Raw genomic sequence first — 24,894 nt, 5'->3', positions numbered from 1 at the left:
TTGCCCTGTCCTTGCCAGGGGCAGGCCGAGTAATCTGCTCCAGTTTGCTCTCGGTAGCTTTTGTTCCCTGCAAGCTTTCCCTACAGCTCTGGAGGACGAGAGTGAAAATGGCGGCCTCCCAATCTCTGCCCAGGAGGAGCCAAGAGCTCGGGGCCCCACTCCTCAGTGAGCCCGCAGAGAAAAGCAGTCAATCACTCCTGTCTCCCCGGTCTCTGGCCACCTTCATGCTCACCCGGCCTGTGACCCAGCGCCTCTGTCTCTGGCACACGACCGCGTTTGGAGTCTCCAAACCCAGCAGATTCCTGCAGTGCGCTCCTGTGCCGCTCCTCCTGGGGGAGGAAGGGGACTCTCCCCAGATCCGCCGCTTGTCGGGTCCCTGCTGAAGGAGTAGTGGCCTGACTGTGCCGTGGGTCATGGTTAATTGTAGCCCCTAGCTGAGAGCCCACTCCTAGGCTCCGTCTCTGCAGCCGGCTTCCTGCTCCGATACCTGGGAGCTCTGCCGTGCTCAGGCACCCCCCGGTCTTTCTGTGACCCTGAGGGTCCTGAGACCACACTGTCCCAACGAAGGTTCCACCCCGTGCTTAGCTACTGGAGTGACGTCCCTCGGCGGAGTTGACTTCTAAAAGTTCTGATTTTGTGCTCCGCTGCTCTATCACTTGCCGGTAGCTGGCTGGCGGAGGCTCCCTCCCCACCCCAGATCTGTCTTCCTGAATATCGCCTCGGATTCACTTCTCCGCATGGTCTCCCTTCCAGAAAGTGGTTGCTTTTCTGTTTGGAGAGTTGCTGCTATTCTTTTCTTCAATCTTCTGTTGAGTTTGTAGGTGTTCAGAATGGTTTGATCCCTATCTAGCTGAATTCCTGGGACCAGATGAAATTTAGGTCTCCTACTCCTTTGCCATCTTGCTTCACCTCTCCGCATTTATCCCACTTTTCAACTCAGATTGAAGAAAATAAGAAAACGTTTATCATACATGCTCATAAACTAATACCTCCCTCCCTCCAGTGGAATCACTGAATAAAAAAAATGTGATGTCAGATTATGCTAGTATAATATCTACATTAGCAAGTAAAGAGAAAATTAATTGTACCACTATTTTATTAAAACTGTTAATAGTCTCTACTTTTATATTTAAGATTGTTTCTTTTTTTTGAAAATGCTTAGAATTGAGTAAAAATGATAGTATCCCATCTTTGTAAGTATTCATCTCCAGAAATGGAAGGGATTACTTCTGTCAAGCTGTCACAGTAGATAGTGGCTTATTTGCTTCTTGGGGGTGATTTTAGAATGATTTTAACCATAGTCTCAATGTCACTATCACATTACTTTATGAAGACTCTCTACATGTTGAACCTTGTATACTTCAGATGGCTACATAGGCCTTTTTTTGTTTATATTCTTTTACATCATAAACTTTCTTACTGAATTCAGGTAAAATTGGTATTTAAGAGTCATCTCTTCTCATACTGTGCCTGCCATGGGTCTATTGTTTTCATTCTTCTTTTTCCTATTTCATTCTTGGCAGGTTTGTGGTCAGACCCATTTACTTCTGTTCCTTTCCTACAGCTGTTTCCTTCTTAGAAAAGTGAAATGCTTTACTGAGTCATCTTTCAACAGTCTTCCTTCCAGTGTTGTTTTCCTGTGGAGTGTCTTTCTCTGTCCTCTTTCCCCAGTGCTTTAGAGTTTATGATATATGCCTTCATAATAAGTCTCCCTCATAGAACCTCTGCCTGGTTCTTCACATATCTTTATTCCTCTTTGTCAAAAGCAGCAGTCGTACCACAGGAGTTCAGGAAGCATCTTCCTTCTTGCTAAAAAAAAAATCTTTGGGTAGAAGTAGCAGTGGCAGATGTTACTGACCCATTGAAGGACCAGATAAAGAATCAGCTGCTCTTTAGCAGTGTTATCATAGGCCTTTAAAAATTCTATATGTATAATTCTCCCAACTATACTGTTCAAGTCTATTGTATGTCTGTGTTTATAGGGGAAAAGCAAAAGGATAGATGGATTAGTGACTACTAGCAAACAGCCTCTTCTCTGTGGAAGTAGTTCTTTTTTTTTTTTTTTTTTTTTTACTATTCCTTTTATTCCCACATTGCCAAACTTCAGTCATTTCTGTCCACCACTAAAATACCTTTTACTTCCACCTTTCTTTCCATTCCCAAGTTCAAGCTCTTAATTACTGCTGGCATAGAGTGTTGTTTGCACTACCTTTCAGCCACCTACCTACATGGGTGTTCTAGAACTGCTCATTAATAGAAAATTTATAATATTGCTGTCTCTGAACATAACTTCATTCTCTTTTCATTGTGCTTGCACTGTATTTTTCTTTGAGCTATAAAAACATTCCAGGTTTTTCATTCACTTTCTCCCTACTAACCCCAAGGTATTAATCTTTCCTGTCTTCTTTTCCAGACTACCCATGATCCCATTTTGATCACTTGAATTCTTTCCTCTATATGATTGGTTTCTTAACCTAGCTATTATGAAAATCATCTGGATAGATTTAAAAATCCATATATTAGGTCCTCACCACAGCTTTTTTTTTTTTAAGTTCTTTTATAGAAAAATGACAATAAACTTGATTCCTAACTTCTGAAGGAAAAATAGCACAAACGCAAGTAGTTTCTAAAATATCACTGTAAAAAAGCCAAAAGACAGACTAACTTACCAGTGTCATGCTGTTTTCCTGCAAGTTTCCTCTCCTATTGTTTGTTCCTTCATTTCACCATGGCTTCAGCTTGAATTTATAGGTAGTTTAATGAACTGAATTTTTCTCCATTACATATGCTACTTCTTGAGTCGTCGTTACATAAAACAATGAAGATGTTTAAATTTTCAGGAATGTAATAAGTCTTACTATATTTTGCTGTTTTTTTTAATCTGAATTCTTCACATATCTTTATTCCTCTTTGTCAATGTATGAAATTCCTTATTGAAATTCTTGGTGTTATTGTGGCAGAGAACTATTCAATAATAGTTAGAATTTTTTTGCAATTATTGTTGGTCTTGGAATGTTAAAGATTAACTGAGAATAGCATAGTAGGAAAGAGGCATGACATCACCAGGCCTACACATGCTTAGAAGGGGATTATTAAAAGTGGCTTGTATAACTGTAAGGATATCAAGGGAATGATTTTAGTTTTCGGAGGCTTGCATAAAATGCTTAATTGTGTTTTATAGAGTAAGCATTGTTAATTAATAGTGGTAGTTCAAATATGTATACCTCTAATATTGGTATGTTTTTTCTTTTTAAACATGCATCTTATATGGATTTTTCTTTGTTTTTAAGGATATTTTGGAACTCTTAGAAAAAAGAGTGAAGTCACGGTTTTCTCACCGGCAGATACATTTAATGAATTCATTTGGTTTTCCACAGTATCTTAAAATATTTAAAGAACAATTATCTCTACCTGCAGAATTTCCAGACAAGATCTTCACTGAGAAGTGGAATGAGAATGTTCAGGTAACTTGGAACAGAGGCAATAATCTTTAAATAATTTTTGTGCCTTGCTATACCACTGAAAGCTTATAAAAACCTACAAATTTAAACAAATTTGTAAATTAGCACAAAGTTTCTAATGTTATTGTAGCATAAAACTGCATTAATACAAATTACACACTTTTTTGTGTTATTTTCTTTTAAAAGACATTTGAAATGTCATATCCTAAATTTTTTCTCTCAAAAGAACTTTAATGAGATTTTTGTTCTGTTTCGATCTGGCTTATATTTTAGGTTATTCTGTTAATATTTAGAATATTATAAAAATATTATTTTCATTATTTACAAGTTTAGCAGTATTTTAGCTCGGTGGTTCGTACCTAACAGTCCAGTATGGATTTTTTCCCCCTCTAATTCTCCTACAATTTCAGCTTTTATCTCATTGGGTCTTTTAAGTCAAACTAGGCTTGGCACCTCTGGTTGTATTGTCTAAATTGGTGAATCTCATCTTGTAGTCTCTGGAGCCCTCAGGGTCTTCTACCCCAGCACACTCGCATGTTGATTTAAAGGTTTACTAAACCTTGTGGACTCTGTAAATTTATCTATGCTTAAATTGAATAGCCTAACATATATAGGCTATTATCATACCAACTCAACATACTAGCATCAGTTTATCTTATGCTGTCAAGAATTTTCAGTTGGCAGGGAGAAGGGAGAGAGTATATGTGTGGGAGTGTGTTTAATAGCACAATTGAAAAACAGTGTTGTTGAATAAATCCCACATGGTAGAATCTTTCAGAAATATGGGTCTTCTGAAAGTAGAAAATAATTTAGAGTCCTTGATTTTGAAAGAATTGGGAAAAACTGGTCTATGATATTAAATACTGATGAGGATGATTAGATCTTTGGATAATTAAAGTTGCAAAGTCTATATTCACTGGCTCTAAGAATGTTGTTTTATGTCAAAGCAATAATTATTTTATTAATTTTTTTTGTAGTTTCAAGTTTTTATTTAAATTCTAGTTGGTTAATATACAATGTAATATTAATTTTAGGTGTCGTATCCAGCAGTTCATCACTAACATACAACTCATGGTGCTCATCACAAGTGCCTTCCTTAATATCCATCACCCATTTAACCCAACCCCTTCCTACCTCCCCTCCAGCAACCCTCAGTTTGTTCTCTATAGTTAAGAGTCTGGAGGCACCTGGGTGCCTGAGTTGGTTAAGTGTCCAACTTGGTTTTGGCGTAGGTCATGATCTTGCAGTCATGAGATCGATTCCTGCATCAGGTTCTGTGCTCAGCACAGAGTCTGTTTCATATTCTCTCTGCCTCTCCTCCCTCCCTCCCACTCACTCTCTCTCTCTCTTTCTCAGATAAATAAAATCTTAAAAAAAAAAAAAAAGAGTCTTTCCTGGTTTGCCTCTCTTTTTTTACCCCATGTTCATCTGTTTCATTTAAATTCCACTTAGTGAAATAGTATGGTATTTGTCTTTCTCTGACTGCCTTATTTCGCTTAGCATAATACTCTCTAGTTCCATCCACGTCATTGCAAATGGCAGTATTTCATTCTTTTTTATGGCTAATTAATATTCTGTTGTATATACATACCATGACTTCTTTATCCATTTATCTATTGATGGACATTTGGGCTCTTTCTGTTATTTGGCTTATGTTAATAATGAATTCAAAAAATGGATAAAAGACCTAACTGTGAGACAGGAAATCATCAGAATCCTACAGGAGAACACGGGCAGCAACCTCTTTGACCTTGGCCATAGCAACTTCTTACTAGATAAATCTCCTGAGGCAAGGGAAACAAAAGCAAAAATGAACTATTGGGACTTCATCAAGATAAAAAGCTTCAGGCGCCTGGAGGGCTCAGTTGGTTAAGCGACTGCCTTCGGCTCAGGTCATGATTCTGGAGTACCAGGATCGAGTCCTGCATCGGGCTCCCTGCTTAGCAGGGAGTGTCCTTCTCCCCTCCCCCCTCTCATGCTCTCTATCTCATTCTCTCTCTCAAATAAATAAATAAAATCTTAAAAGAAAAAAATTGGTTAAAATAAAAAGCTTCTGCACAGCAAGGGGAACAGTCAACAAAACTAAAAGGCAACCTTCAGAATAGAAGAAGATATTTGCAAATGACATATCTGATAAAGGGTTAGTATCCAAAATATATTAAGAACTTACCAAACTCAACACCCAAGAAACAAATAATCCAGTTAAAAAAGGGGCAGAAGACATGAATAGACATTTTTCCAAAGAAGATACACAGATGGCTAATGGACACATGAAAAGATGCTCAACATCACTTATCATCAGGGAAATACAAATCACAACTACAATGAGATATCACATCACACCTGTCAGAATGGCTAAAATTAACACAGGAAACAGCAGATGTTGGTGAGGATGTGGAGAAAGGGGAACCCTCCTACACTGTTGGTGGGAATTGAAACTGGTACAGCCACTGTGGAAAACAGTATGGAGGTTCCTCACAAAGTTAAAAATAGAACTACCCTACAATCCAGCAACTGTACTAGTAGGTATTTACCCAAAGGATATACAAATACTGATTCGAAAAGCAGTCATGATTTTAATCTTAAATATCAATACCAAATTAAAAGTGAGAACTTTGCATTTATTTTGTTCTTAAACAATTTTTTATTTTTTCCCAGCTTTGTTGAGGTATAATTGACAAAAATTATATATGGTTCAGGTGTACAACTTGATGTTTTGATATACATGTACATCATGAAATACCACAGTGAAGCTATTCAACTCATCCATCACCTCAGTAGTTACCATTTTCTTTCTTGTTTTTCTTTTTTCTTTTGTGGGAAGAGGTGAGATCTCTTGTTTTTCTCTTTTTCTTCTGTGGGAAGAGGTGAGAATACTTATGAGCTGTCTTCTGAGCAAATTTCAAGTGTACAATACTGTATTGTTAACCATAGTCACATTTTTACTGTTGTTATACTCCAAAATTTACTCATCTTGCATAACTAAAACTTGATTCTTGTTTTGATTATAAAATATAGTCTGCTCATCTAAGCACTATTAATTTTGTCACTTTTCATTTTTTTAAATTAAAAGTTCACTGAACAAGGGAACACCTGGCTGGCTTAGTCGGAAGAGCATGCAACTCTTGATCTTGGCGTTGTGGTTTCAAGCCTCACATTGAGTGTAGAGATTACTAAAAGTTCACTGATCAGAATTTAATCAGTGCATAAGAATACATGGTAAAACGTACAAGTTTCCCTTATATCCATGCCCATTCTACTTCCTTATACTACATTACAGAGTAATTATTTGATTTATAGCATTTCAAACATATATATACTGAAGTTGTTTTTACATAAAGAGTTCAAACTTTGCATAGTTCTGATTGACAATTTTGTATTATTTTTTGTAGTGTAACTATACAGAATTGAATGGAAAAATGGTTATCTTTATCCTTAAAATTCAGAGATTGTGCTGTGATACAATTAGGTGTGGGTTTTTCCTTTTCCCCTTCTCCCCAGATTAATCCTGTCTGGGACTCAGATATTTGTTAGCCCAGGGAGGTTTTTTTGATACTCCATCTTATTATAAGATTCCTTTAAGAAACCTTTATATTTGGTACTCCCACATTGTCCCTTTTCTTACCTAGGTCTGGGGTGGAACGAGCTCTGCATCTTTGGCCTCTGAATCCACTTTTCAGTGCCTTACAGACTTTTACCTTCTACAGTTCCTGAACTGATTATCTTGTTACAACAGTATTTTTTTCTGACTTCTTTAGAGATTCAAATGCAGTCTTTCATAGTATTTAAATGTCTTTGCTTTGCCAGGACTCTTATTTCTGTCCCTGCTCCCTTTCTTTTCCTAAGATGACTACATAGCCCAGGTTGTACAGTGCTGGTACCCATCTTTCTGTCCTTCACAGAATATTGCATTCTGTGCATCCAAGTGGGTATATAAAGGAATTAGATGAAAGGGATTGCTGGTGAAGCATAATTCTGGATGACTTGGAAAATGGTAACCGTTCAGCAGGAGGGTGGCTAGCCCTTAGGTTTTTGGTCCTTTTTTGCTGATCCTGTATCACTGAATTTAGGGGCAGATGGTAGAAATGAATGTGAGCACTATCCTTTTGTTTTTTGGGGTTTTTTGTTTGTTTGTTTCTTTGTTTTACAATCTTGCAGTTCTTTTATAATGTAGAAGTAATACCACTGGAGTTTGTGTCTTAGTTCTAGTATTTTGTTCCCTGTATCATCATCCTCATTTGCCACTTCCCTTTGGTATACTAATGGATGTGCTTCACTTGGAATATATGTCAGCACCATGGCCAGAAGCCTTGCCCAGGAAAGTGGGGATTACATTGAGGGAGCTATCCTTTCTCTCAGTACTGACTACCCAGCAAGTTTTCTGATCCCAGGTTTAAAAAAGCAAACAAACAAAAAACAATGGTATAGATAACAGGTCGCCTATGGAATCTCATCCAAGAAGTATCTTCAGGATATGGTTGAACCTGGACATCCTGTCTAACTTGAATGTTTTAGCCATACCCCAAATGAGTCAAGTAAGTTAAGCAGAGTAAACACCATCCCAGCATGGCAGTATAAGGAGAAATCCCTGAATGAAAGAGCATTTTAAAGGATCATAACTAATTCTCCTCAAAGGAAATTCTCCCAAAGTACTATAGCTAAGTTCAAGGAACATTTACCTACTGTCATAACCTTCCCTTTAGTTAACAGAAGGTGAGAAGATTCAGCAGGAACTGACTAGGAGATTTAGTACATATACTGCTGCCACTGAGTTATCCCTGGAGCATCATGAGTTCTGAGGTACCAGTGAAACTCTGTTACATTCTGCTTAGAATCTACCTGTGAAGAGGGCACCAGCCAAGCAAACTGTACAATTAGTACAATAAGAACTTGTTTCTGCAGCTGCTACTCATGTGTTCATCAGTGAAAAGTTAATGTTTCAGCTTCCTTGAATAACAGGGGAGGTCTGCTTTGTTTCTGGGTATTTCCCCATGTTCCTATAAGGGGTGATGTCAGTCAGTGATTCTGTGTGTTTATTTCCCTTGCATCATTTCCTGAGCCAACTATAAGGGAGCTTTCAATACAGAGAAATAAGAAATTCATTAGTGTTTCAAAACCCAAGATCTAATATCTTCAATGACTTATCATAGTTAAATATAATAGACATCCAAAGAGTTGTTTTCTTTTTTTTTTTTATAATAGCCTTATATCTCCAAGTAGTTTATAGTGTTGGAATCAAGGTGAAAGTGTATTAAGAGATTTTTTTTAATGGCTCACATACAGATCTTCTAGACTTCTTTTTAAAGCACATTAAGTAATTATGGAAGCAAGAAGGTGATAGCTTTCAGAAATACGGGGAGTTGGATTCAGACCTCTAAAAATACAAGAAGAAAGACAGTATAGGTTAACCCTTTGAAGCATCGTGTAGAAGAAAAGCAATTAACTAACTGTTCTTAAAAAATAATTGAATTCTGGGGCGCCTGGGTGGCTCAGTTGGTTAAGCGACTGCCTTCGGCTCAGGTCATGATCCTGGAGTCCCGGGATCGAGTCCCGCATCGGGCTCCCTGCTTGGCAGGGAGTCTGCTTCTCCCTCTGACCCTCCTCCCTCTCATGCTCTCTGTCTCTCATTCTCTCTCTCAAATAAATAAATAAAATCTTTAAAAAAAAAAAAAAATTGAATTCTTAGGGAGAAAATTTCTTTTATCAATATTTTTGTTCCAGGTGATTTTTTTTTATAGTTTTAGTTTTAACAGGACTACAGTTAATTCCCAGAAGTTTTTTATGTGTACTACTTTGCTTTATTATTTTGTGTACTCTCAATAGTAATAGGGACTATAACTAGGATAATGTATTTACTGAAAGCATAAAACTTTATTCCATTATACTGAACTTATTCTTGAATCTGGATCTACTTACAGTAGAGGTATGAGATATAACAGTTTTACCTCTAGAAAAAAAGGTTTCCTGGGTTTTTTGTTTGTTTTAAAAAAAGAATCCTTATTCCTTACAGATGATTTTTGAAACTTTATGTCAATCTTGCCGAGGCTGTTTTTGGCTCTGCCAGCTGTGAGTTTACTCTCCTTACATCTAATTTTTTCTTTAATGCCAAATGTACCTTACTTTTCATTAATTCTAATTCACTACAGTCACAATTGCTTTTTCAAAGGACCTTATTGATCTCCACATTTCCAAAGTGATTAGTTTCTTCTCAAAATATATTTTAGTTTAATTATACTAAATAATTTACATTGTTGATCACTACTTCCTTCTTAAAGTTTTCTTCCCTTGGTTTAATTGCTCTCTCTTGGATTATTTTCCAGTCTTCAGTATCTTTCTCAGTCTCTTTGCTCTTTTTCCATTTAGTTCTTAAATACTGATAACCAAGTTTCACTTCTTGACCACATTTCACTCTTCATTCATCCTGGGATGTTCTGTCCCCAAAATATCATTTCTGATTTTTTTCTTCCCTCTCTCAAGCCCTTGCTTCTCCACACATCACCATTTGACTCTCCATCAGACCATGTCTTCTATAAATGTCTTAATTCTCTATTCACACTATTAATTCAGACCCTTTTTGTCTCTAATATGGACAATTGCAATGGCCCACAATTAGGTTTTTCTGTCCTTGTCCTTCCATGAAATCGCTTTGCCAATAACTGAAACTCAGGGTTACATGACTACTCATTTTCTGTCAGTATGCCACGATCTTCCTTCATTGCTCCTGCTGTTCCCTATAACTGAAATACTCTTTCTTTTTACCTTATTGACTCATATAGTTTAAGCATTCTTTGTATTGCTTTACCTTGTGTTCCCCGATATAGTAACTCTTACTCTCTGTTGTGTTTTGTGCTGAGTTTTGATCATCCCACTGGTATGACTGTATAGTTTCCCTTTTTAGATCAGAAAGTTTGGGGTAGCAGGTATTATGTTTTGTTTTTGTGTATTTTAATTAACATAAAGGGATAAGAAGAAAATTAATAGACTGGAAATTTCATTTTGATTTTTGTATTCTACAAAATAAAACCAACACCTATTTAATAATGAATGAATATCAGAGTTAATGAGGTACACCAACTAGTGAGGCACATTGTAGTTTTTAAACTGCCTTGTTCCTTATCTGTTTTGATTTTTTTTTTTCTCTAGTGTCTCACAGAAGATAGAAGTGTGCGAGAAGTACTACAAAAGCATTTCAATGTCAGCAAAAACCTGCGGTCATTACACATGCTATTGGTTTGTATTCGTTTTATTTTTACACTCATTTTATTTCACCAGGTAATTGTATTTTGATGGGAATTGATTAAACTTACAGATAAATTTTGGGAGAATTAACATGATTACTACATCGAATCTTCCAATCTGGAATAAGGTACATTTCTCCTTTTATTTAGTTTTTCTTTGATTTGTTTAATCATCATTTTATAATTTTTACCACACAGATTTTGTGTATGTTTAAAGTGTATACCTAAGTATTTAATTTTCTTTGGAACTGATACTTTCTAAATATCATATTTAAATGACATCTTGTTTTTAATTATGTTTTCAACATGCTCATTGTTAGTATATAGAAATTTGTTTATTTCTAATGGTAAGTTTATGTCTAATGGTATAGTAAATGTCTGCGACTATTAAAATTTATGGCTGCTAGTAGTGTAAATATGTCTAGGTACTGTGGCAAATTAGATTTCTAGAGAAACTCAGATGCACAAGAAGACATGTACAAGATTATTTGCAGCAGCCTTGTTTATAATTGCCAAAAAAGGGAAATGACAGATATCGATCAATAAGGGAAAGAATAATTAAGTTGTGAGTATACATAAAGGAATATAATACAATAGAAAAAATGAATGAACTAGAAGTGATACCTCAATATGATAAATTCTCAGAATACATGTTCAGTGAAGAGAGAGTTGTAGAAGTACGATATGGTATTTATATAAAATTTGGAAATTACTCTCTGTTGTCTAGGAATATATGCATATGTAGTAGAAGTATAACAACATGGCTTTTTGTATGAAGAAGAGTAGAGAATCCAACTAGGGGAAGAAATAGATCCTATAAGATTATATTTTGTAAGCTGAGGAAGTAGTCGTAGATATCCAGTACAGCATTATCTTGCCTTTTTATGTAAGAAGCATTTTACAGTAAAAGGAAAGAGTAAGAGAAGGAGTTACTGTGTATCAGGTCTCTCCCAGTAGGGGAATGAAGGAAAAGGATTTCCAAACTCTTCTGTTCAACTCAGGACCCTGGGCCCTGGTTTACCTGGGAGATTTATACCTAGTATAAATATTTCTTCAATTTTACATGGTACTTAATTACACCTAAGAAATTCCTCATTTTTTAGCTGGAATTCAAATTTAACCAAATATCATACATTTTCATCTGCTAACTCTGCTTACCCTATTTAATGACTAAATTTAAGTGTTACGAAAATTACACTTAAAGAAATCTTCAAATTGTTGGAAAGGCAACTAGCTACATGAGGTATAATTTGGTTTTTAATTTTTTTCTATTATGTACAGTTGAACATAAAGTAGGTAACTTCTGTCACTTAACACTAACCTGAACTGGTTAATTGTTCAGTAACAATTAGTAAAAAAGCTTATACAAGTCACAGGTCTGCCTTTTTGGTTTGGTCTAGGGCTTTGAATAATAGTGTTTTTGTTTTATTAATTGAAGTACAGTTGACATACAATATATGTTAGTTTCAGTCATACCGGCATAGTGACTTGACATTTTTATACATTACAAAATGATCACCACGATAAGTATAGTCACCATATGTCACCTTACAAAGTTATTTCAGTGTAATTGACTATATTCTCTCTGCTATACTTTACATCCCTGAGACTGACCTATTTTATAACTGGAAGTTTGTATTTCTTGATCCCCTTCACCTATTTCACCCATCTCTTTACCCCTCTCCCCTCTGGCAACCATGAGTTTGTTCTCTGTGTTTACAAATCCGTTTTTGTTTTATTTTTAGATTCCACATGTAAGTAAAATCATATGGTATTTGTCATTTTCTGTCAGACTTACTTCACTTAGCATGATACCCTCTCGGTCCATCCATGTTGTCATGGATGGCAAGATTTTCTTTTTTTTATGGCTGAGTAATACTCCATTGTGTATGTATGTGTGTATTATCTTCTTTATCCATTCACCTATTGATGGACAAGTAGATTGCTTCCATATCTTGGCTGTTGTAAATTTTACGCTGTAATGAACATAAAGGTACAAATATCTTTTTGAGTTAGTGTTTTTGTTTTCTACGAGTAAATACCCAGAAATGGAATTGCTGGGTTGTACAGTAGTTCCATTTTTAGCTTTTTGAGTAATCTCCATACTATTTTCCATACTGGCTGTACCAATTTATATTTCCAAAACAGCAGGAGGGTTCCTTTTTCTCCACATCCTCATAACACTTGTGTTTACCTTTTTTGATACTAGCCATTCTGACAGGTGTGAGGTAATCTAATTATGATTTTGATTTGCCTTACCCTGATGATGAGTGATGTTGAACATTTTTTCATGTGTCTGTTGGCCATCTGTATGTCTTTGGAAGTGCCTGTTCAGCTCCTTGCCCATTTTTTAATCCAACTGTTTCAGGTTTTGATAATGAGTTCTATGAGTTCTTTATATATTTTGGATATTAATCTCAATCAGATATATTTGCAAATATGGGAGAAGTCATTAGATTGACTTTTTGTTTTGTTGATGGTTCCCTTTACTGTGCAAAAGTATTTTAGTTTTATGTAGTCTCAATTGTTTATTTTTTGTTGTCCTCACGTGTAGAGACAGTTACAAAAAAATATTGCTGAGACAGATATCCAAGAGTTTACTGACCAGTGTTTTGTTTTTGCTTAAAGAGTTTTATGGTTTCAGGCCTTAATTTAGGTCGTTAATCCATTTGGGGTTTGTTTTTATATATGGTATAAGAAAGTGGTCCAGTGTCATTCTTCAGCATATAGCTGTCCAGTTTTCCCAACACCATTTATTGAAGACTATGTTTTCCCCATTATATATTCTTGCCTTTTTTGTCATAGATTAATTGACCATAAATGTGTGGCTTTATTTTTGGTTTCACTCTTCTATTCCATTGATCTATGTGTCTATTTCCATGCCATAACATACTGTTTTGATTGCTATAGCTTTGTAGTATAGATAATCTGGGAATGTGCTACTTCCAGCTTCGTTCTTCTTTCTGAAGATCACTTTGGCTTTTCCAGGGTCCTTTGTGGTTTCATACAAATTTTAGGATTATTTGTTCTAGTTCTGTGGAAAATGCTGCATTTAATTTATAGATTACGTGGGTAGAACAGACTTAAACAATGTTAGTTCTTCCAGTCCATAAGCATGGTATATATATTTTTTTTTTTTTTAAAGATTTGATTTTATTTATTTATTCATGAGAGACAGAGAGAGAGAGAGGCAGAGGGAGAAGCAGGCTCCCCGCCGAGCAGGGAGCCCGATGCAGGACTCGATCCCAGGACCCTGGGATCATGACCTGAGCCGAAGGCAGACGCTTAACCATTTGAGCCACCCAGACGCCCAAGCATGGTATATTTTTCCATTTATTTGTGTCACCCTCAATTTCTTTAATCAGTGTTTTAATAGGTCTTAGAGGAAAGGTTTTTCACCTCATTGGTTGGTTAAATTTATTTCTAGGGATTTTATTCTTTTTGATGCAGTTGTAAATAGGATTGTTTTCTTAATTTCTCTTTCTGCTAGTTTATTAATATACAGAAACACAGCAGGTTTCTATATATTAACTTTGTGTCCTGCAACTTTACCTGAAGTATTTGTTAGTTCTAATGATTTTTTTGTGAAGTCTTTAGGATTTCCTATCCTAATATTATGTCATCTGCAAATAGTGACAGTTTTACCTCTTCCTTAACCACTTTGAGTGCCTTTTATTTCTTGTCTGATTGCTGCAGTTAGGACTTCCAGTAGCATGCTGATTAAAAGTGTGAGAGTCGGCATCCTTGTCTTGTTCCTGATCTTTAAGGAAAAGTTTTCAGCTTTTATGATGTTGGCTGGGGGTTTTCATGTATGGATGGCCTTTATTGTATTGAGGTATGTTCCCTCTATATAACTTTGTTAAGTGCTTTTATCATGAGTGGATACTGAATTTTGCCAAGCTTTTCTGCATCTATTGTGATGATTATATGATTTTTATGCTTCAATTTGTTAATGTGGTGCATCATACTGATTGATTTGTGGATGTTGAACCATCGTTGCATCCCTGGAATAAATCCTGCTTGATCATGATGAATGATCCTTTTAATGTATTGTATTCAGTTTGATTGGGAATACTGGCCTGTAATTTTCTGTTTTTGTAGTGGTTTTGGTATCAGGCTAATGCTGGCCTCGTAGCCATTCCTTCCTCTTCAGTTTTTTGGAATTGTTTGAGAAGTATAGGTATTAACTCTTGGAATGTTTGGGAGAATTCACCTGTGAAGCCATCTGGTTCTAGAATTTTATTTCTTGGGAGTTTTTATTTTTATTATTTTTTAAAGATTTATTTGTTTGAGAGAGAGAGGGTACAAGCACGAATGGGAGGGGCAGAGGGAGAGAGGATCTCAAGCGGACTCCGTGTGGGTGGGGAGCACGACACGGGGCTTGATCTCAGGACCTTAAGATCACAACCGGAGTGGAAACCAAGAGTAGGACAGACGCTTAATCCACTACACCGCCCAGGCACCCTGTGGGAGTTTTTAAGTTATTGTTTTAATTTTGTTACTAGTATCCGGATTTTCTGTTTCTTCCTGATTCAGTCTTGGAAGATTGTATATTTCTAGGAATTTATCCATTTCTTCTAGGTTGTCCAATTTGTTGGTATATAAATTTTCATAGTAGTCTCTTATATCTTATAATCCTTTGTATTTCTGTTGTGTCAATTGTAACTTCTCTTTTATTTCTGATTTTGAGTCCTGTTTTTATCTCGATGAATCTGTCTAAAGGTTTGTCAGGTTTGTTTATCTTTTCAAACAACCAGCTCTCAGTTTCACTGATGTTTTTTCTGATTTTGTTTTTTTTTTTTAAATCTCTCTTTCATTTGTTTTCACTCTGATCTTTACTACTTCCTCCCTTGTACTGGCTTTAGGCTTTGTTCTTCTTTTTCTAGTTCTTCTGAATGTAACATTAGATTCTTACCTTGAGATTTTTCTTATGTCTTGAGGTAGGCCTGTATTACTATAAACTTCCCTCTTCAAACTGCTTTTGCTCTATCCCAGAGATTTTGGAACACTGTATTAACATTCTCATTTGCCTCCATGTAGTTTTCTATTATCTCTTTGATTTCTTTGTTGACTCATTATGTTGTTTAGTCTCCATGTGTTTGGGGTTTTTTCCAGTTTTCTTTTCTTGTGAATAATTTCCTGTTTCATACTATTGTGCTCAGAAAAGATGCTTGATACAATTTCAGTCTTACTAAATTTATTGAGACTTGTTTTCTGGCCCAACATGTAACCTGTCCTGGAGAATGTTCCACATACACTTGACAAGAATGTGTTTGGTGCTGTTTTTGAATGGAATGATCTGTATATATCTGCTGAATCCATTTGGCTAGTCTGTTAAGGCCAGTGTTTCCTTACTGATTTTCTGACTGGATGATCTGTCCATTGATGTAAGAGTTGTTAAATTATAACATGTAATTATAATTATAAAATTACGGTATTACGGTGAATTTCTCCCTTTGTGTCTGTTAATATTTGCTTTATATATTTAGGTGCTTCTGTGTTGGGTGCATTATATTTACAGTTGTTATATTCTCTTATTGGATTGATCCCTTTATCATTGTATGATCTTCTTGTGTCTTATCACAGTCCTTGTCTTTTTTTTTCTTTTCATTTTTTAAAAAATTTTATTTTATGTTATGTTAATTACCATACATTACATCATTAGTTTTTGATGTAGTGTTCCATGATTCATTGTTTGCGTATAACACCCAGTGCTCCATTCAATACATGCCCTCTTTAATACCCATCACCAGGCTAACCCGTCCCCCCCAGCCCCCTCCCCTCTAGAACCCTCAGTCCTTGTCTTTTTTAAGGTGTGTTTTGTCTATATACATTACTACCCTGGCCTTCCCCCCTCTCCATTTGCATGGAATATCTTTTTCCATCCCTTCACTTTCAGTGTGTATATATCCTTAGGTCTGAAGTGAGTCTTGTGTAGGCTGCATATAGATGGGTCTTGTTTTTTTAATCTTTTCAGTAACCCTATGCCTTTTGATTGGAGCACTTAGTCCATTGACATTAAAAGTGGTTATTGTTAGGTATGTACTTACTGCGCTTTCATTGTTTTCTGGTTGTTTTTATAGTTCTTTTCTGTTCCTTTCTTCTCTTGCTCTCTTCCCTTGTGACTTTATTTAGTATTATGTTTGGATTCCTTTCTCTTTATTTTTTGTGTATCTGTTTTAAGTTGTTGGTTTGTGATTACCGTGAGGTTTATATATATAACACTGTATGTTAGCAGTCTATTTTAAGTTGGTAGTTGCTTAAATTCAAAAGCATTTTAGGGGCGCCTGGGTGGCTCAGTCCAGGGTCCAACTCTTGATCCTGTCTCAGGTCTCAATCTCAGGGTTGTGACTTCAGACCCCACATATGGATCCTACATAAGAAACAAACAAACAAAAAAAGCATTTTAAAAGCACTAATGTTTACTCTCCTCCCACTCTCACATTTTATGTATTAGATTGCATGTTTTACATATTTTTATTTAGTATATGCCTTAACTAATCATAGATACAGTTGATTTTATTACTCTTTAATCTTCCTACAAGCTTTATAATTGATTGCTCTCCTCCCTTTACTATATGTTTGCTTTTACCAGTGAAACTGTTTCTTTCATAATTTTTTAATTTCCTCTTAGGGCCTTTTCTTTTTTGCTTAAAGAGTTCTTTTAACATTTCTTGTAAGGCTGGTTCAGTGGTAATGAATTCCTTTATCTTAGAAACTTTTTCTCTCTCCTTCAATTCTGAATGATAATTTTGCTTTGTAGAATATTCTTGGTTGTAGGTTTTTTCCTTTCAGCACTTTGAATATTCTGTCTTGTTGTAGACCTCTTTGGATTCATCTTCTTTGGGGTTTTCTGTACTTCCTTTCCTGGACCTCGATGTCTGTTTCCTTCCCCAGGTTAGGGAAATTTTCAGCTATCATTTCTTCAAATAAGTTTTCTGCCCCTTACTCTCTTTCTTCTTCTTCTGGGACCCCTTATATAATGTGAATGTCAGTATGCTTGATGTTGTCCTAGTGGTCCCTTAACATATCCTCATTTTTTAAAATTCTTTTTCCTATTTGCTATACAGCTTGGGTCCTTTCCATTACCTTGTCTTCCAGATTGCTGATCATTCTTCTGCATCTTTTAATCTGTTCATTTCAGTTATTGTATTCTTCAGCTATGATTGATTCTTTTTTCTATTTCTTGTCTCTTTTTTGAAGTCCTTACTAAGTTCATCCACACATCTCCCAAGTGGTGATTTGATGATTATCTTTATGACAGTTATTTTGACATCTTTATCAGGCAGATTGTTTAAATAACTCCATTGTTTAGTTCTTTTTCTGAAGTTTTGTCTTTTTTCATTTGGAACATACTCTTCTGTCTCCTTATTTTGTCTGACTTTGTGTTTGTTTATATTAGGTAGCTCCGTCTCCTGGTCTTGAAAGTAGCGGCCTTATGTAGAGGGCATCCTCTGGAGCCCAGAAGTACAATCTTTCAGGTCACTAGAACCTGGAGCTTCAGGGCTGTTTCATGTGGGCTGCTTGCACCTCTCTTTTGTCACTGGGCCACTACTGCTGAAGTTACACTTGTCAGGGCTGGTTCCTGGCCCAAATGGTGGCAATGCCTCACCACAACTACTGCAGACACCAGTATGTGGAGCTGGCCCAGCCCAGGTGGCTGAGAAGCCCAGCTGTGGCTGCTGAGGGCAGGTGGGTGGAGCAGTCCCTCTGGCTCATTGTGAGATCCCACCATGACTCTTGTGTGCTTGCTGGTGGGTGGGGTTGGCCCCCCTTTCCTTGGGTAGGACTTATTTGGAAGGGGTACCTAGGATTCGTATGGTGCAGTTCCACAGGGGAATGCCCCTGGTGTGGATAGTGGTGCTAACAAGGTAGATGGATAGTGTCACAACTGGCTCTTCCAAGCATCTAACTAGCTTGGCTGAAGGAAAACAAGAAGAATATTGCTGCCAGTACTTCCATTCCCAAAGAAATCTCCTACAGATCCCTGTCCCTCCAGCACTATGTATACCTTAAATTAGTCAGTATACTTTATGTATGGCCCAGGTGTTTTTGAAACTTCTGCCTCTGAGCAATTGAAATTTTGTGTGGGCCCATAAGAATGGAGTCTCCATTTCCTGTAGTCCCTCTGGCTCTCCCAGATTCAAGCCCCACTGATTTTCAAAGCCAGACATTATGGGGGCTCGTCTTCCTGGTGCAGATACCCAAGGCAGAGGGTTCCCAATGTAGGGTTTGAACCCCTCACTCCTCAGGAAGAACCGCCACACCTCCTGCTGTGGGTCGCTGCACTGGGTGTTTGGTTCCTACCCTAGCCACACATCTCTGTCTCTTTTTACCCTTCTCAGTGTAGCTTTTTAAAATACCTTCAGCTGTGCGTGCGTGCACGAGCAAACACACACACACACACACACAATCCTCAGCTGCTGGTTTTCAGAGCGTTCTCAGAGTTGCTTTATATGTAGTTTCAATCTTGTGTCCATGGGAGGAAGTGAGCTCAGGTACTTCCCTACTCCATTTTCCCATGAAATCAAAATAACCTTTGAATAGCATTCTTACCTATTTTGGATCTCTTCTTGCTCTACTCCTTTTTAAGTGTTTTTCTTTTGAGGAATTGCAAATAAGATGTGCAGGTGGGAAGAGGTAGAGAGAACAGCAAGAACTTTTTTTTTTTATGCTTTACATTTATAGAGTTACATAGCATATGTATTGAAATACTATATTTTAATAGAGCCAAGTATGAGAATACCTTTCCCAAGTATTAATATTAACTCTTCCGTAAGAATAGACTCCAAATGAAGAAATTTTGTTCAGTAATATCTCCAGAATGCCTAAGTAAACATGTAAATGTTTTTCTAATCCATATTTCCCTAGATGCTTGCTTTAAATCGTGTAACAACATCACACCCGTTTATGACTGCAGCAGATGTGATAGAGGCAAACCAGTTGTGTAGCATGGACTCTAAAGCAAATATTGTACATGGTGAGAAGCCTGCTTAATTAGTTTTTTATAAGTTTAACTTAATATAATGGAATTCTTTCAAAATTATACTTAACATTGGGTATAACACAGAATACTTTTATATCCATACATCCTTTAACTAAGCCCTGCAAAAGGTATTATCACTCCCATTTAAAGTGAAAGAATCTCAATGCTCTCCCTCCCTTGCTACATTGGAAATCCAGCTAAGACTTATATTGCAGGCATTCACATTGCATCAAGTGCTACTAAAGAGCCTTGGCATTGAAGGTTCACTATCCCTTTTAAGAAGTTAATGAATTTTCTTCTCTCCAGGAAAAAAAAAAAAAATAGATACAATTTCCAGGTGTTTAGGGTTTCTCTGAATAATCAAGGACCCTACGTGATTTAAAGTACATAATTGCAGGGGCACCTGGGTGGCTCAGTCTGAACGTCTGCTTTTGGCTCAGGTCATGATCTCAGGGTCCTGGGATCGAGCCCTGGGTCAGGCTCCCTGCTCAGTGGAGGGTCTGCACCTCTCCCCCCCTCAAATAAATAAAATTTTAATAAATAAATAAAGTACACAATTGCAGTGTCAGTTTATGTTTATTATGGGCCATGTGATAAGTGCTTGATAGTATTCTCTCTAATCCTTATAACATCTCTGTAAGCTTAAGAAGATTCTTAGTTTGCTTATATGAAAGCTAAGCCCAGGAAGGTGGAGCAGTTTGCTTAGGATTGTATAAGTAATAGTGACTGAAACACGTTTGAACCTGGGGGAGGCCTTGATCTCCTGCCACCCCTCAAAACCATGGTCTTTCACTTTATTATTCTATTTGGAGGACAGTTACTTCAATCTTATGGATCAGTAAGTTAACAGACAACTCATAATTCGTTTTCCTTTTACTATAGGTCTGTCAGTCTTGGAAATCTGTCTTATAATAGCAATGAAACATTTAAATGACATCTATGAAGAGGAGCCCTTTAACTTTCAAATGGTCTATAATGGTGAGATGAGACTTTGGTTTCTTTCTGACTCTGCCTCACTGCTTATTTGAGGGTGTTAATGTTGTTATTGCTTTCTGTCCAGAGTTTCAGAAGTTTGTTCAAAGGAAGGCCCATTCTGTTTATAATTTTGAGAAACCTGTTGTCATGAAGGTAAGATTTAAGGTCACTGTTATTTTTCTGCATACAGGTATGTTTTTACATCCAGTTTGATTGTATATATCATAGTTGAACTCTAATTTTGATACATTAGGTATTTATCATAGAAATTTTTTTTGCATAACAGACAAATTATCTCAAAATGAAACGTTTGAATAATTCTAAAGCAGTCAGGTATTTCCCAGTTTGTGGAAGTATACTGCCCTCTACTGTCTGTTTCTAGCACTGCATTGTGCAAAGAACTATACATTACAGTTTATCAATAAAATTCTGTCCCTGTACAACCCAAAGGTTGGCTTTATAATCTTAGCAGTAAAAAGATAAAAATGACAATATTAGCCATTAATAAAAACTAAAGGATAAAATATGGGCTAGTGAGGACATACAAAGTTTTATTAGGGATTGGTTAAGTCATGAGTTTTAAAACTTGAAGAACTTCATTAGAGTGTACCATTGTCCTTTAGAAATATGTGAGCCACATAGTGTAATACTGGATTTTCTAGTAGCAACAAAAAGTTAAAAAGGTGAAATTAACTTTAATGATAAATTTTATTTAACCTAATATACCAAAAACATTTTAGTCTATAATCAATACAGAAAATTATTGTGATATACTTTATTTTGTTTTGTATTAAGTTTTTGAAATTTCATGTGTGTTTACACTTAAAGCGATCTTAATTCACTAAATATTCATTGGAAATACTTGTTCTTTAGATTTCATAAAATTTGTAGCTGAAGTAGATTTACATTCTGAATTATTCCAAACGAACTTAAAATTTTCTCATTGACTTGAGTATCAAATTTTACATTAAATTTAATAAATAAAATTAAAAATCAAGTTCCACGAATAGCAGTAGCCCTCTGTGGTCACCTTACTGGACAGCGCAGCTCTAGAGGACTTTATGGGGAAAAGCATCTCCTTCCCTCCCTCCTTCCTTCCTTTCTTTCCCTCTTTCCCTCCTTTCTTTCCTTCCCACCCTTCCTTCCTTCCCTCCTTTCTTCCCTTCCCTTCTTTTTTTCCTGCCCTCCTTCCTTTCCTTCTTTTTCTTTCTTTCTCTCTTCCTTTCTTTCTTTCTAGCAATGGATCCATAAGTCCTTTATCACCCTTTATAGGCCTTAATGGTCAGAATTCTATTTCTTGTACCAAATAAAAAAATGTGAGTACAGGGCATTACCGTTTCTTTAAAAGAACAGGGAATGTATTCAGCCTACTGGAGGTTGGTTTTTTCCCCTTCCTCATGTCCATGTCTGTCTGATAGTCATAGTTTGTGGAGGTTGTGAGTACAAAGGGTTACATGAATATTTAAATTCTTGTGAGTGATTTGTATTTTGTACCTGCTCGCTTCTGCATTTTAAATAAAGTATTTTGCTGCCTAGAAATATTTTAAATCTCCATTTTATTCAGCCCTAATAATACCTGCAGCCTCTGGTATTTTCTCATTTTCAGAAACGAATGGTGGCTGTGTTATTTCTCTTTTCATCAGAAGACTTTTTATGATACATAAAGATTATATTCCAATGATATTTTTTACAGTGTGGTTGTAAGAATAGAAAACTCCAGAATGTGTTTCACTGGGTCAGTATTTAATAGTTACCATGTCATGATTTAATGGCTTCTTTTTTTTTCATACGCCAATAAAATACCTAAAACAACAATCAGGGTACAAAAGACATAATACGTGAATATTAGAGGTGAGAGGAAACAGATCGTAACCCTTTTAAGGGGGGGGAAGATGGAGGAAAGGGACTTTGTGACAGGTGGTGGCATGCTCTTCAGAGGGAAAAAGGAGGCTGTCTTCTTTCCTTCATGCCCATACCACTCTGCTGAATCATTTATTTATAGGGTCAGCTGAATAGGCTTGGGTGTACTCCTAGGGGTCTTTCCTGCCTCTGGCTTTTTTTGCAGCTGTATTAAATTCTACGTAGCAAAGTCTTACAAAACTAGAAAGAGAATGTAAATGCAAATTTGAATAACCTAGGTAATTAAAATACTGGTCTTATCAGATGTTAGATTTTTATAGAGAGAACTGGAAGCCCTTAAGTACTAGCAGGTGATATGGTACAGAATGAGGTTTGGAAGAAAAACCATATTGTGCAGACTGAATTAGAGTTTGCCCTGTTCGCATTCAACAATGCAGGGACAGATAACTGTGTATTAACACTGCCTCACCTGATAGATGAAGTTTTATGAGGTTGATGAGAGTTGTTTTTGATCCCTACTGATTTCTGTTAAGTTTTGTTTCCTGGCACTCTCTTCTACAGTTAAACACAACCCTAAATGTTCTCTGGATTAACGTTATTATTTTACTTGCCCTATTCAACCTAAACTATTTCTTTCATCTTCCAGGCTTTTGAACACTTACAACAGTTAGAATTAATAAGGCCCATGGAAAGGACTTCGGTAAATACACAGAGAGAGTACCAGCTGATGAAACTACTTTTGGATAATACTCAAATTATGAATGCTTTGCAGAAATACCCCAACTGTCCTACAGATGTTAGGCAGTGGGCAACATCCTCACTCAGCTGGTTATGAATATAACCAGTGGCTTCAGTTACGGAGTTACAGGCATTCTTCTGTAAGGAACTCAAAGCTACTGTCCTTTAGCAAGATATGTTATTACATTTTCTTATATTTATAAATCTGTATTTTTGTATTTATGGGAGACTGTTACACATGTAGTGTCTTGACTGTGTCTTGCCTTTGAATCATGAGCAGTTACATGATTTATAATTCCAGTGATTTAGATTATGTTGTAAGTAGCAGTGCAAAGAAATAAATGTGACTGTTTTAGGGAGTGAACCATATGCTTATTTAACACTTGTCAAGTATTTATGCGGTATATTTGAAGAGATCATTTCAACCCAGCAGCCAAGTGTTTTTACAAATCCTAAAAGCAGTAAAGAAACAATGGTAAGAGTTGAGGTGTACTGAGGAATCTTTTGGTCCACTGGGAGGTGTCGCATTTTCTTTTCTCTATCCATGGAAATTTTGGATTCTACCCCAGACCCAGGTCTTCTAGTTCAGGAGACTGACCAGTTTGGCAGAAGATAGTTCACGTGGAAGAAAAAAGTGAGAAGTTTGAACATGAATTTCTTCCAGGCTTCTCAAAAGGTGGTACTTAATCATATCATCTACAGAAGAATCCCTTGTAGAATTTTTTAAAAGGCAAATTCTTCCCAGTTTCATTAAAGATTTCATGAAATGTTTAAAAAAAAAAAAATTCTTGGGCCTCTCCTAGGCCCCAAAGGATCAGAATTTGTCTTTTTAATGGGGACTTTAGGAAATGCCTGGAAAACCATTCCCACAATTAATGGGAAGTGTTTGGCACTATTGACTAAATTTATTTGTATCAAAAAGTAAATCTCTAAAGGGAATGTAGAAATGCTAACCTTATAAAATTCAGGAGTCCAAGAACTAATTCCAGGTATCTGTTAAGAATGAAATTTAATAAGCATTTGCCAAGTGTTAGTGACTTCATTTATTCAAGAATATTTGATTGCATGTTGTTTTCAAAAGGCAGTCTCCATCCTTGTGTTCATAATCCTTTTAACTATCAAACGCCCTGTGATATTCAGGGACTGTTACTTACACTTGAGAAAACTAACATCATAGTGGCAGTGTTCAAAATCACACAGGTGGAGAATGATTGACAGACCCTGGAATTCAACTCAGGTTTGACTGACACCAAAGCCCCACTATCAAGAACTAAAATTCATTAACTGGTTCTTGCCACGTATTTTTTAAAGTATGCTCTAAGAAGTGATTTATCTGGTTTTCAGGAAGTATAGGTATAGATTGGACTATAATATTTCTGTGCATAAAAAAGTAGCTCTTCAGTTCAACCTATTTTTTTGCAGACGTAGCTGTTCCTTCCCTGCCTTCTAAGTCTTCAGATCACTGTCATTTACTTTTCAGCAGTGTCTCAGTAAAGGTAAGGCTTACATACTGGTTCTATGCAATAGTCTACAGATTTTTAGGGGATATTTTGCCAAAATAGTTAGCATTGGTAGCATCACTGCTACTGGAAGCAAGGATTTTACACTTGAGCTAGAGTTTTCCCTTTAAGAAAAT

The 24,894-nt window shown here is 36.4% G+C and overlaps 1 protein-coding gene across 9 annotated transcripts in view; it reads left to right on the top strand.

Annotated features, from left to right (window-relative positions):
• ORC4 (origin recognition complex subunit 4) overlaps positions 1-23,622 on the top strand; it is a 91,255-nt gene extending 67,633 nt beyond the window's left edge. For 6 of the 9 annotated variants that reach the window (XM_078070761.1, XM_036064777.2, XM_036064775.2 and 3 more), the window contains 7 exons: positions 3,291-3,464; positions 10,605-10,691; positions 10,771-10,827; positions 19,571-19,679; positions 20,568-20,663; positions 20,746-20,813; positions 23,167-23,622. In XM_078070761.1, the coding sequence (XP_077926887.1) occupies positions 3,291-3,464; positions 10,605-10,691; positions 10,771-10,827; positions 19,571-19,679; positions 20,568-20,663; positions 20,746-20,813; positions 23,167-23,355 (780 nt within the window). In that variant the 3' untranslated portion in view covers positions 23,356-23,622. The remainder of the gene's footprint in view (positions 1-3,290; positions 3,465-10,604; positions 10,692-10,770; positions 10,828-19,570; positions 19,680-20,567; positions 20,664-20,745; positions 20,814-23,166) is intronic. The other 3 variants (XM_036064780.2, XM_036064778.2, XM_036064782.2) reach the window with 3 other exon arrangements.
• The last annotated feature ends 1,272 nt before the right edge of the window (positions 23,623-24,894 follow it).

The sequence above is a fragment of the Halichoerus grypus genome, chromosome 4 (genome assembly GCF_964656455.1).
Source record: "Halichoerus grypus chromosome 4, mHalGry1.hap1.1, whole genome shotgun sequence".
Classification (NCBI taxonomy): Eukaryota; Metazoa; Chordata; class Mammalia; order Carnivora; family Phocidae; genus Halichoerus; species Halichoerus grypus.
Note: the sequence above shows the minus strand (reverse complement) of the source record. Positions and strands in the feature narration are given on the sequence as shown.